This window comes from Triticum dicoccoides, chromosome 3B (genome assembly GCF_002162155.2).
Source record: "Triticum dicoccoides isolate Atlit2015 ecotype Zavitan chromosome 3B, WEW_v2.0, whole genome shotgun sequence".
NCBI classification, from domain to species: Eukaryota; Viridiplantae; Streptophyta; class Magnoliopsida; order Poales; family Poaceae; genus Triticum; species Triticum dicoccoides.
Genome location: NC_041385.1, coordinates 826,504,442 through 826,515,367, shown reverse-complemented (window position 1 = coordinate 826,515,367; position 10,926 = coordinate 826,504,442). Strand labels below are relative to the sequence as shown.

The 10,926-nt window shown below is 47.5% G+C and overlaps 2 protein-coding genes across 2 annotated transcripts; one reads left to right on the top strand and one right to left on the bottom strand.

Moving 5' to 3' along the window:
* Positions 1-3,184: 3,184 nt before the first annotated feature.
* LOC119280183 (60S ribosomal export protein NMD3-like) lies at positions 3,185-4,817 on the bottom strand. Its single transcript, XM_037561130.1, has one exon. The coding sequence runs from the start codon at positions 4,815-4,817 to the stop codon at positions 3,384-3,386; it is 1,434 nt and encodes a 477-aa protein (XP_037417027.1). The 3' UTR covers positions 3,185-3,383.
* A 4,348-nt stretch (positions 4,818-9,165) lies between these two features.
* LOC119282514 (protein STRICTOSIDINE SYNTHASE-LIKE 10-like) lies at positions 9,166-10,203 on the top strand. The gene has a single exon (XM_037562720.1). It carries the CDS (start codon positions 9,166-9,168, stop codon positions 10,201-10,203), a length of 1,038 nt encoding a protein of 345 aa, XP_037418617.1.
* The last annotated feature ends 723 nt before the right edge of the window (positions 10,204-10,926 follow it).

Genomic DNA, 10,926 nt, shown 5'->3' with positions numbered 1-10,926 from the left:
CCGTGTCCGAGAGCGCGGTATTTCTCACACGGCGGTCGGAGAACCGTATGAGAAAGTCACCGGGCTCAAAGACAGAGACGTGCAAGTCGGAGCGAGCAATTCCGAACTGCATGGAGGCGGCGACGGAGACGTCTTGGACAGTGAAGGACGGGCAATTGCCCAGGGTGGTGGTGATGACCGCGTGGTGCTCGAGGTCGCGCTCAGCGTTGGCCAACTCCGGAGACCAAGCGACCGTTGCGGAGACCATCCGGGGGCGCAAGTTGACGTCGGGCACCGGGTTCTCCATCGGTGGTGGTGGGGGGGGGGCGACGACAGCGGCGGGGGCAGCCGAAGAACTGGTAGTCCTCAGCTCCGACGCGGGAGGGGCCGCCGACGAAGCCAGAAAAGCAGGTTCGGCCGGGGCGGCAGATGGCCTGGGCTTGAGGTGGAGGTGGCACGCACGCGAAGTATGCCCAGATTGCGAGCAGAGGAGGCACCGAGGTGGGTTATGGCAGGAGGCAACGCGATGGCGAGGGGAGAGACAGCGAAAACAGCAGCCTGCAGCTCTGATTAAGAAGAGATGCTGTATGCGAGAAAGGGGGCGCGGAGCCGTTGGCCTTGGATTCCTGCCATTAATGCGGCGATGCTGCATCTCCTCCCGCCACCAATAGCGCTTCCGAACCGTGCGCCAACCCCCATCTCCTTGATGACGCGCAATGCTCTGGCCGGCATGGGCATCCCGCGCGGCTCCGGGAAACCTGGCACGCGCGTGGTCTTGGCGTGAGGGGGCGACAACCATCGATTGAAGCCTGCTAGCAGGGGCAGCGGCACTTGAAGGCGGAGCAGGTGGTTTGTTGGAGACGAGGGCATCGCGGAAGGAGACAGGGCAGCGAACGGCTGCCGCAGGTGGGGGGCCGGGTGGAGGCGGAGGGAGTGGATGGGAGGGAGGTGGGGAGGCCGGCGAGGAGCCGGCCATTAGGGGCGAGGAGCCGGCCATCTAGGCTGCGAAGGAGCAGAGGAGCTGTTGGTTGCTAAAGGTTCAAACACTGTACTCTTTTCATATCTTTTCAATGTTTATAAAGTGAGATATGGAGATCGGTGCACCGGTAGCACCAAATTCACCGTTGCACCAGATACGTTCCCCAATCTATTACCACGCCCATAACAAGAACAGAAGCACCCTGAAATAATTTGTCTTCTACTCAAAAGAGGTTATTCCACTCTACACTTATCATCATGCTTGTAATAAGGGCATTATGGAGGAGGCGCGACTTTGGGTACGCGCGGGTGCCACGGGGCTTGCACTAATCTTACCGGAGATGTAGACTAGGGCCCAAGTGGCTGGCGCACCCACATCTCTCCGTGCGCCGCGGCTGCCGGTGCATGCCATCCCTGCGCACATGCTCGTCACGCCGTCCGCTGTTGTAACAATCTGTGACAATATTGTCATGTAACTTTTTTTTTGAAACTAGAAGGTAGAGATCGCTCTACCTTATATATTTCAAACAGGCCATGGCCTGGAGGATATAAATCCATACAAGAACCAGGAGAAGGCGCACCAAGGGTGCGAAGGTACAGAAAAGAGGGAGGGAAAAGGAGGGAGAGGGAGAAACATCAAAAGAGCAACATAATTAGCCTGTCAAACAAAGCACCCAGGCCATCAAATCATCCTTGTCTTGTCCCTACCTAGCAATGCAATGATACGCAAGGCTTTTGCGTATTCACAAAAAAAAAGGACATCATGGATGCGGTAAGGTTCAGTACATGGAATCAATAAAGTAGGAGAAGGAGCTGAAAATGCTAGTGAAAAAGATGCCTTCACCAACAGAGCAAGCAGATACTCCATCTCTTTAGAAGAAACAAATATGAATAAATACATGCATTCAACACATTTGTGGAAATACAGCACAAATAATCAGTCAAGATCAGATGTACAACTAGACTCGCTGCTGCGTGGCCCTTGTCATCTACTTATCCGAAACTGCTGTTGCGAAGAAGAAAAACTATCATCGGTTCCCTTTGTTTTCAATGGAATGAACGATTCAGTCATCATCGACTTCAAAATCCTCGAGGTAAGAAAAAAGCCGAATTCAGTAGAACTACACTAGGTAATTAGTTCCACACAAATGAATTTATTTCAGAATTTAATGTTTCAACGTACTCTAGAATTCTAAGATGTTAGACCTTGCATGTGAACTTTTTATCCTTCTCAGAATGGCACTTCTGTGATCTGTCCGATGGACTGATCACAAAGGAACTTGATGACAAAGTTGAGGATATTCCAGTGGAATCAAGCCTGACAAAATTGTGGACAAGAAGTGGGGGTCATGCTTGAAAGCTGGAGTAGAGTTCTCCGCAGCAACGCGAAGTGCTTCAGCATCGTTGTCGTTCTATTCATCTGGAGATACCCGAGAGCACGGAAAAAGCCTAAGGTTCTTGCTGCAGTAGTTACCATATACTCCCTCCGTATTAGTGATCTAAACGCTCTTATACTTCTTTACGGAGGGAGTACCATCTTAAATATTCGACCTTGTTACAACAGTATACTTGTTGGTGAACTAAATGAGGTGGGTATGTGTTGCCGAGCAAATATTTGGATATGTAATTAGCTTCATAGCGTTGGGGCCTCCGCACAGCTTGGTGTATGTGGCTTTCTGAATGTTATCTGCCCTGTAGAACCTCTCTAGTCTCTTGATAGTATTATAATAAAGCTCTGGTTTCTTTTTCTGAAAGCTGCAGAAAATTAAGATTTTCAACGATCCCGAGAATAAGAAATTCTTATCCAACAGATGATGAAATCAGATTTTAGAGAATTTTGGAGCACAGTATTTTGTTGATAGGTGACTGACAAATAGCAAATCTGACAAACAAGCTAGGAATCAACTGGATGTGCCAAAACTCTGTACATTACTACTAATTTTTACTAGTAAACATTAGCTGAATGTGAATCATTTAGGCCTTGTTCGGTTACACCTCTTCTCAAAGGGATTGAAGAGGATTTGAGGGGATTTAATCCACCTCATTCCTTCCCAATCCCCTCCAATTCCCGGACAACAGAACAGAACAAGGCCTTTGGGAAACATTTGAGTGTTTGGCAACGAAATCCATGGGGCATACAGTTGTGGACAAAGGCACTGAAGCCCTAAGGGGTATGATCACAATAAACATGTGTGGCAGAATATTAGCAGTTCAGTTTAAGATAAAATACTTTGGAAAGTGCTGCAAATAATACTTTCAAGTTTCAATCTATAACAACGTAAGCATATAGTGCAGTTAATTAGAAACTACTCCCAGATAATGTTCTTAATCTGAAGAATCATTGCTTTTCCTCAATTTATCAGATGCACTTAATCTGAAGCTCCCAAGACCAACGGTCATCATTCAAAAAGGTCACAACTCACAACTCAGATTCTGAGGTCCTCGAGCAATTCATCAAGCTCCACCTCGTCGCACGGCTCCAGATCGATGCCTCCGATCCCCATGGCGATCTCATCAATGCTGACATCACCATGGTCATCGTTTCTTCCACCGTCCTGCTGAATCCTCTCGCCGTCGTTGCCCTTCTCGTAGATCTTCTTGACCAGCACCGCGTCCGGCAAGCAATGGCTCTGCCCATCCAGGTCGTTGGCGTTGGCGCCGCGGAGGTCGTAGCCAAGTGCACGGTCGCCGGGGCGCAGGAGGTGCCCGAGGTGCGTCCTCACGGTGACGATGGCGTCGGTCCTGCCCAACTCCGATGCGCGGGCCACCTGCACGTACGCTGTCCGGTACCCGAAACTTGCGGCCGTGGCGTCGCTGGTGACCGGCGAGGGGTCGACGTCCAGCACGACGTACTCCACGAGCTGGCGGCTGGTGAGCGCGGGCTCGAACCTGTGCCGGTCGTAGTCCTTGATGCCGAGGCTGACAACGCGGTGGGTGGAGGCGTCGAGGAGGGCCAGCGTGTCGGTGACCCTGACACAGAGCACGAGCGGCCCGAGCCCGCCGAGCGCGCGCGACGCCTCCCTCGGGAGGAAGACGAGGTCGTCGCGGCACACCGGGCAGAGCTCCACGGAGAATGCGTGCCGGTGGCGGTACGTGTTGCTCTTGGTGTCGTGCGACACGAGCTGCCTCGCCGCGTCCGCCACGCGCGCCGGCGCGAGGGAGGCGATGAGGGCGACAAGGCCGGCAGCGTGGGACCGGGACGCGAAGAAGAAGTCGATCCCGCCGACGCCGGTTACGTCGACGCGGGTCGCTGAGCCGGCCGCGCCGAGGGCGGCCAGGCGCTGCTCGAGGTGGAGCAGCGTGCGGCGGTGCGACGCGCGCTGCCGCAGCTGCACGACGGCGCACCACTGGTCCTGGTCGGGGTCGGCGCGGGCCCGGGCGCAGGGGTCGCAGAGGCGGTCGTGGACGGTGAACTCGACGGCGTGGTCCCGCTCCAGCGCGACGCTGCGGCCGGGGAGGACCTCGCGGCGGAGGCGGAGGCGGAGCCTGATGCGTTTGGAGTGCGGCTCTGTGAACACGAACTCGGCGGCGGTGAGGGAGACGCCGAGGCGCTGGATCGGCCGGTGGAGGCGGCGAAGGAGGAGCTGCAAGAGCTCGGCCGACTCCGGCGCGGCGCGCGTCCAGCGTCGCGGGGGCTCCAGGTACGAGGAGCACCACGGGCAGTGCACCACGGCGGCGTGGCGCGGCGCGCCCTCGGCGACGTCGACGCGCGCACGGAGGCAGGGCGCGCAGGTGTTGGCCGCGTTGGGCGGCATCGGCACGCCGCACAGGCAACAGAGCGTCGTGCACGCGGCGGCCGCGGCCTGCGATTGGGGAGGGAGGAATAGCATGTCGCCGGGCAGCGGATGCGGGGACGCCATTGCGATCGGTGGCGGTGGCTGCGGCGTGACGGTGAACAGATGGGTGGCGGCAAGTGCCTATACGGTTACGACTAGAGATTGCCCTTCGTTAGGGTTTCAGGTTGGATTTTGGGTTCATTCGGCAATTAGGCCCATTGTCCAAAACATCCTCCTCCTAAAGCCCAGTTTTGGGGACAGGAAATTTTGGTCTATGGGTGTATATACTGTTATACCCCCTTCGTTCCTAAATATTAATCTTTATAGAGATTTCAACAAGTGACTACATACGAAACAAAATGAGTGAATCTACAATCTGAAAAACATTCATATGTGGTAGTCCATTTGAAATCTCCAAAAAGACAAATATTTAGGAACGGAGGGAGTACATCATATATTACCCTAAAAAAAGTTATACATCGTATATGGAAAAATTAGTAACTAAGTATGATGTCACAAAAAATTGAAAATATTTTTGAAAAAGAAAAAAGTCTCGTTGACTTCATTTCAAAAAACACAGATTTCCGGTCAAAATAGTGTGATACTGACCTATAATAGCAAATAGATTTTGTTTTTTTCGGAAGTCAACGCTGATTTTCTATTCGTATAAATTTATATACAAGTGCAAAAGAAAGTCAAATTAATTGTGAAAAAACTTCCAAACTTTTTTGACTATTTTTTCTATATAAGGTGTATATACACCTAGAAACCAAAATGATATTTCCCTAGTTTTGGACTCTTCTTTGCCTATCTCATTAAATCAGGCTTTCTTTGCCAACACCAATCACCAGCAAAATAAAGGGAAATATCCTTTTTAGTAAAGGCGTCGTTTATTAATGCGCATTATTTGTATTCCTTTGAACATTTGCAATTAATAAACGACGCCTTTACTAAAAAAAACTAGTGCGCATTATTTCTTGCTTAATATTGTGAGAGGTCCTTTGGTCTATACTCTGGTGCTCCACTAGGCGGGCTGGCCTAACACTCTAGATCCAAGCGGTTTTAGGAAAGTTATGAACCGGTTTGGACCGATTTTAGAATCTTGTGTGTATTATTTTTTCTTTTTTCATTTGTATGTGTTTTCCTATTGGTTTTCAATTGGATTTCTGTTTTTTCTATTATTTTCTTCTGTTTTTTTCTTTTTGTGCATGTCTAGTGTTTCAACACACATTATATATTTTTTTCATGTACTCCCTCCGTTTCTGAATATAAGCCTTTTTAGATAATCCATTACAGGCTACATACGGAGCAAAATGAGTGAATCTCTAGAAAGGATTATATTTAGAAACGGAGGGAGAACATCAGAAACATGTCTTTGTTACACACATTGAACAGCCTTCAAATACAAGATTAATATTTTTCTTTCTTAAATACATATTTTGAAGATTTTTTTAATATGTATTAAACATTTTTAAATACATACTGAAACAATTTTACAAAACCATCTGAATATTTTTTCATTACATATTTTTTAAAAATGTTATGAATATATTTTAAAACCGCGAACATTTTTTGGCATGTAATGTTCACTTTTTTGTAGAATGTGAAATATGTTTTTTTTAATTACACTAACATTATTTTTTGCACTGTATAAACATTTTTGAAATGCCATGCACATCTTTTTGAATCATGTGAATATTTATTAAATTTCACAAAGGTTATTTTTTTAATTCTATAAACATTTTTAACTATGCTAACAAATGTTTTCTGATGCATTAATAATTTTTAATATGTAGTTTGAAAATCTTTTTAGTAAATTTATGTTTTGGCATATATGTATTTATAATATTTTTAAAAATATGAACAAAAGAAAAACAAATGTAAACATAGAAGAGAAATGAACAAACTTGTAGGAAGCTACTTGAGCCGACCCAATAGTAGCAACGGGAGGGCACCCTTGAGGCAAGACCTCTTTCAGTCCCGTTTGAGGTGCAATAATTATAGCTCGCGTTATGCGAGATGGAAGATACTCTCTCTCAAGCTCCAGTGCACGCAGCCGCCTCGGCTCAAAAAGGCCTAGGGTTACTTTGCCTCCCGCCAGCACCGGGGCGAGTCCGTCTCGTCCCCGGTGGCTTTAGAGCCATGGGGACGCGGTGGATCCCAACCATTGTCGTCGGGAGGGTTTTGTTTTTACATGTTTCTTAGAGTTTTGTTACGGCTTGCGTCCTGCTCAGGAAGACGAGACAAAGACAACTCTCTAAAAATGGAATAAGGTTTTCCCCTCCTAGCCCCTGTTTCGGTGATGCATCTAGCATCGTCGGTGGCCGTGTGTAGGTGTGTCTCTGGCAGATTTGTCTTTGGCGGATTTGCTTGGATCTGTTCGTCGTTCGTCTACATTCGTGTGTATTCAGGTTGGATTCTTTTCATCTATACTACTCTTTATTGGTGACAGTTGTTGTTCTGGTGCGCTAGTCCCATGGGTCTTAGCATGACGACTTCCTGACTGTCTACTACAACAAGTTTTGTCCAGCTCTGGCGAGGAAGGGCGGTGGTGGCGGCGCGCTTTCAACTTGCTTCAGTGCTTGTAGTCGTCGTTAGGTGGTCTATGGATTTGGGTGTAATTTTTATTATTTCAGGTGTTCATTATACTTCCATAACTGAAGATAAATAGATTGGAAGTTTTCTCGCAAAAAAAAAGAAGATACTCATGCTGAAGCTTTTTAACCCATACTGTAGCTACTGCGCTGGCCATTTTAGTCTTTTTTTTTCTTCGCTAAGTTCGTTTCATTGAGTGAGTTCGCTGGTTAGCTCGCCTCTCTTGGAATTTTATTTATATTTTGTTTTTCCCTTTTTCAATTGTTTCTTCATGTTTTTTTGGTTTCCTGTTGGTCTTCTTCGTTGGTTCATCGTTAATTCTCTCGGGATTTTAATTTGGATCTCTTTGGTGGCTTTTCACTTCGTTTTTTCTCTCATTTTCTTTTATTTTTCTTCGATTTTCTTTATTTCTTCATCGGTTCTTTTTGCTTTTTGTTTTTTCTTTGATATACTATGATTTTCTTTGTTTTTTCACCGCTTTTCTTCATTATACTTTAATTTTCGTTTTTTGAATGGTTTTATTCATTATACTTCCATTTTATTTTTTTGTACGGTTTTTTCATTTTAGTTGGGTTTATTTTGTTTCTTTTCTTTATTTTCTTGGTTTTCTTCATATTTCTTGTGTCTCGTGTAGATTTTATCAGTAGACAATATACATTTTTAGCGTACACATGAAAAACAATTTTGATATACATTCAACATTTTCCAAATACATGATCTAAAATTTTCTAAATACATTTTCTGAACACTTTTTCAAATACATGGTCCATTGTTTTTTAAGAAAATGATCACCTATTTATATGCACACATCATAATTTTCAAGTGCTTAATCAACATTTTTGAAAGAAAAGATTAACATTTTTTAATGCATGGTCAAAAAATTTACTCCTTTGACCATGAGGCCCTGCAGTCATCGGTGATCACCGCCCCTGAGGCCCTGTACTCCGACAGGTGATGAATTGCATTCACAATTAGTTGGTTCTTTGTTGTTACTCATTTGGTATTTGTAGTTTACCTCACAACGAAATAGTAATTTCCAAGTTGATCAACTTGCACATGATTTCTAAAATCCGATTTCATTATCTGTTGGATAACAATTTCTCATTCTCGGGATAGTTGAGTTTTTCTCAGCTGACTTAGAAATGCACTACCATGTTTCATATGGTCTAGAGTTTATTTGAGCCCGTTGTTATATCTTTCCTTATATAGTGCCTAGAACAATGTACCATGGTTCTCCCATTCCATCAACAAGACCTGGAACCTGCTAAGACAGTGCAATAATAGGCTCTCTCCAGCTTTCAGAAATAGAAACTTTATTATATCTACCAACACTGGTATATAGATACACACATATATACTATGGAGAGAACATAGATGCTTTAGAGGGCAGACAACTCTCTCCAGCTTTCAGAAATAGTAACTTTATTATATCTACCAGCACTGGTATATACACACATATATACTATGGAGAAACGATTCACGTGAAGCTAGCTTGTACGGTCACGCACGTAAACCGGCCACCTTTTTTTTGCTCTTCCTCGTTTGGTTTGGTTCCGTCCGTTACGTAGCAGAAACGGGTTTCCTACAAAACCAAACGTAGATCGAAACCCACTCGGCCTCCGGCTGTACCACACGCCGACTCGGACTAGTGCTACTTCTGGATGGATCAGTGCTACTTGCTATATAAGTGCAGCCTCCAGCTTGGATCTCTCCATCATCAAACCAAGCCATCAAGCGCAGGTGCTAATTAACCAAGAGTCCAACAACACGTAAGTACGCCAGATCCATCCATCCAAGAGCCAGCGATAGAAGCTAGCAGAAGCAGATCGACAACAACATGGGGTGCAGCATGAGCCGCCTCCTCAAGACCACCGTCACGCTCATCATCCTCGTCCTTCTCCTCATGCCCGGAGCCTTAGCCGCCACTAGCTTCGATGCCTCACGAAGCCAACAGCTGCCGCTGCCGCGAGGGACGGTCAAAGGGCCGGAGAGCGTCGCCTTCGACGGACTGGGCCAGGGACCCTACAGCGGCGTCTCAGACGGCCGGATCCTCAAGTGGAACGGCGAAAAGCTAGGATGGACTACCTATGCATATGGACCCGGGTATGATAGCAAGACATGCACGCCGTCCAAGTTCAGCTCGGAGACTGAGAATGCCAGGGAGAGCCGCTGCGGCCGCCCGCTTGGCCTACGGTTCGACCAGAAATCGGGCGACCTCTACGTGGCCGACGCGTACAAGGGGCTGATGCGGGTAGCGCCGGGCGGCGGGGAGGCCACCGTGTTGGTCAACCAGGTTGACGGTTATCCTCTGCGCTTCACCAACGGTGTTGACGTTGATCAAGTTACGGGAAAGGTCTACTTCACCGATAGCTCGATGAACTATCAAAGGTCGCAGCATGAGATGGTCACTCGCACAGGAGACTCGACGGGCCGCCTCATGAGCTACGACCCACGGACATCGGATGTTACGCTGCTCCAGGCGGGCATGACGTACCCCAACGGCGTCGCGCTCAGCGCCGACCGCACCCACCTCGTGGTCGCATCTACTGGACCATGCAAGCTACTGAGGCACTGGATCAAAGGGGTCAACGCAGGCACATCCGAGCCTTTTGCCGACCTGCCCGGCTATCCAGATAACGTGAGGCCCGACACCAAAGGAGGCTATTGGGTGGCGTTGCACCGCGAGAAGAATGAGTTGCCCTTTGGTCGTGATAGTCATCGTCTCGCTGTCAGGGTCGGTAATGATGGGAAGATAGTCGAGGAGATGAGAGGGCCAAAGAAGGTGAGGCCCACCGAGATTATGGAGAGAAGCAATGGCAAGATCTACTTGGGTTCGGTAGAGCTTCCTTATGTCGGCGTTGTTAAGCGCAAGTAGAGAACTATTGTAGTAGATGCATCGGATGCCTTTTTGTTTCTTGTTCTTACCACCTAATGTAATTCTCCATTTGTTTATTTTTTTGTCAGACGGACTATTGTAATCCAGATTTTCTACCAGCAAATAATTATTTGTTCTTTCCTCCATATTAACGTGTATAAAAGCTAAATTCTTCCTATAGAATTTGCTCCTGTTAAGGGCCAACCTGCATGCTATTCCTAGCGATAGAGTAGGGACGCACCATGCACTCATGGATTGTTCCCTTCACGTAAACACGCAAAGTCCAAGTTTGGAACATGTATGCGCTCTGTTCTTTTCATTAGCAGAGTTGCAGTGGCCGGGGACAGTGTCCCAGCACATAAATGAAGTGCACGCCGCACGTCCATTGCATGTGCTCGGCGGCCAAGCCTTCAAACCAGAAATCCTCTTCCTCTGTTTCTTTGTTTTGACCAACGTACCAATACTATGTATGTGTACTCAATCAACATGCATGCAATGCAATGCCCCCAACCAACATCTCCTGCATGCTTCGATTGGCGGTTCCGCTACAGCTCCCTGCCCACCTTCACGTGCATAAGGATCTTAGTCGTCATCGTCTCCGACCACCATGCACCACCCTATCGACTTCCCAGCCAAGCACCGGCCGTACCTACTATGTAGCTCCTATTCCACACACACACATACCCTCCCTACACCGCCAACCACGGACCATCCCTGAGCTCC

Coding starts and splice junctions, on each gene's coding strand:
- LOC119282514 (XM_037562720.1), top strand. CDS start 9,166: ATGGGGTGCAGCATGAGCCGCCTCCTCAAGACCACCGTCACGCTCATC.
- LOC119280183 (XM_037561130.1), bottom strand. CDS start 4,817: ATGGCGTCCCCGCATCCGCTGCCCGGCGACATGCTATTCCTCCCTCCC.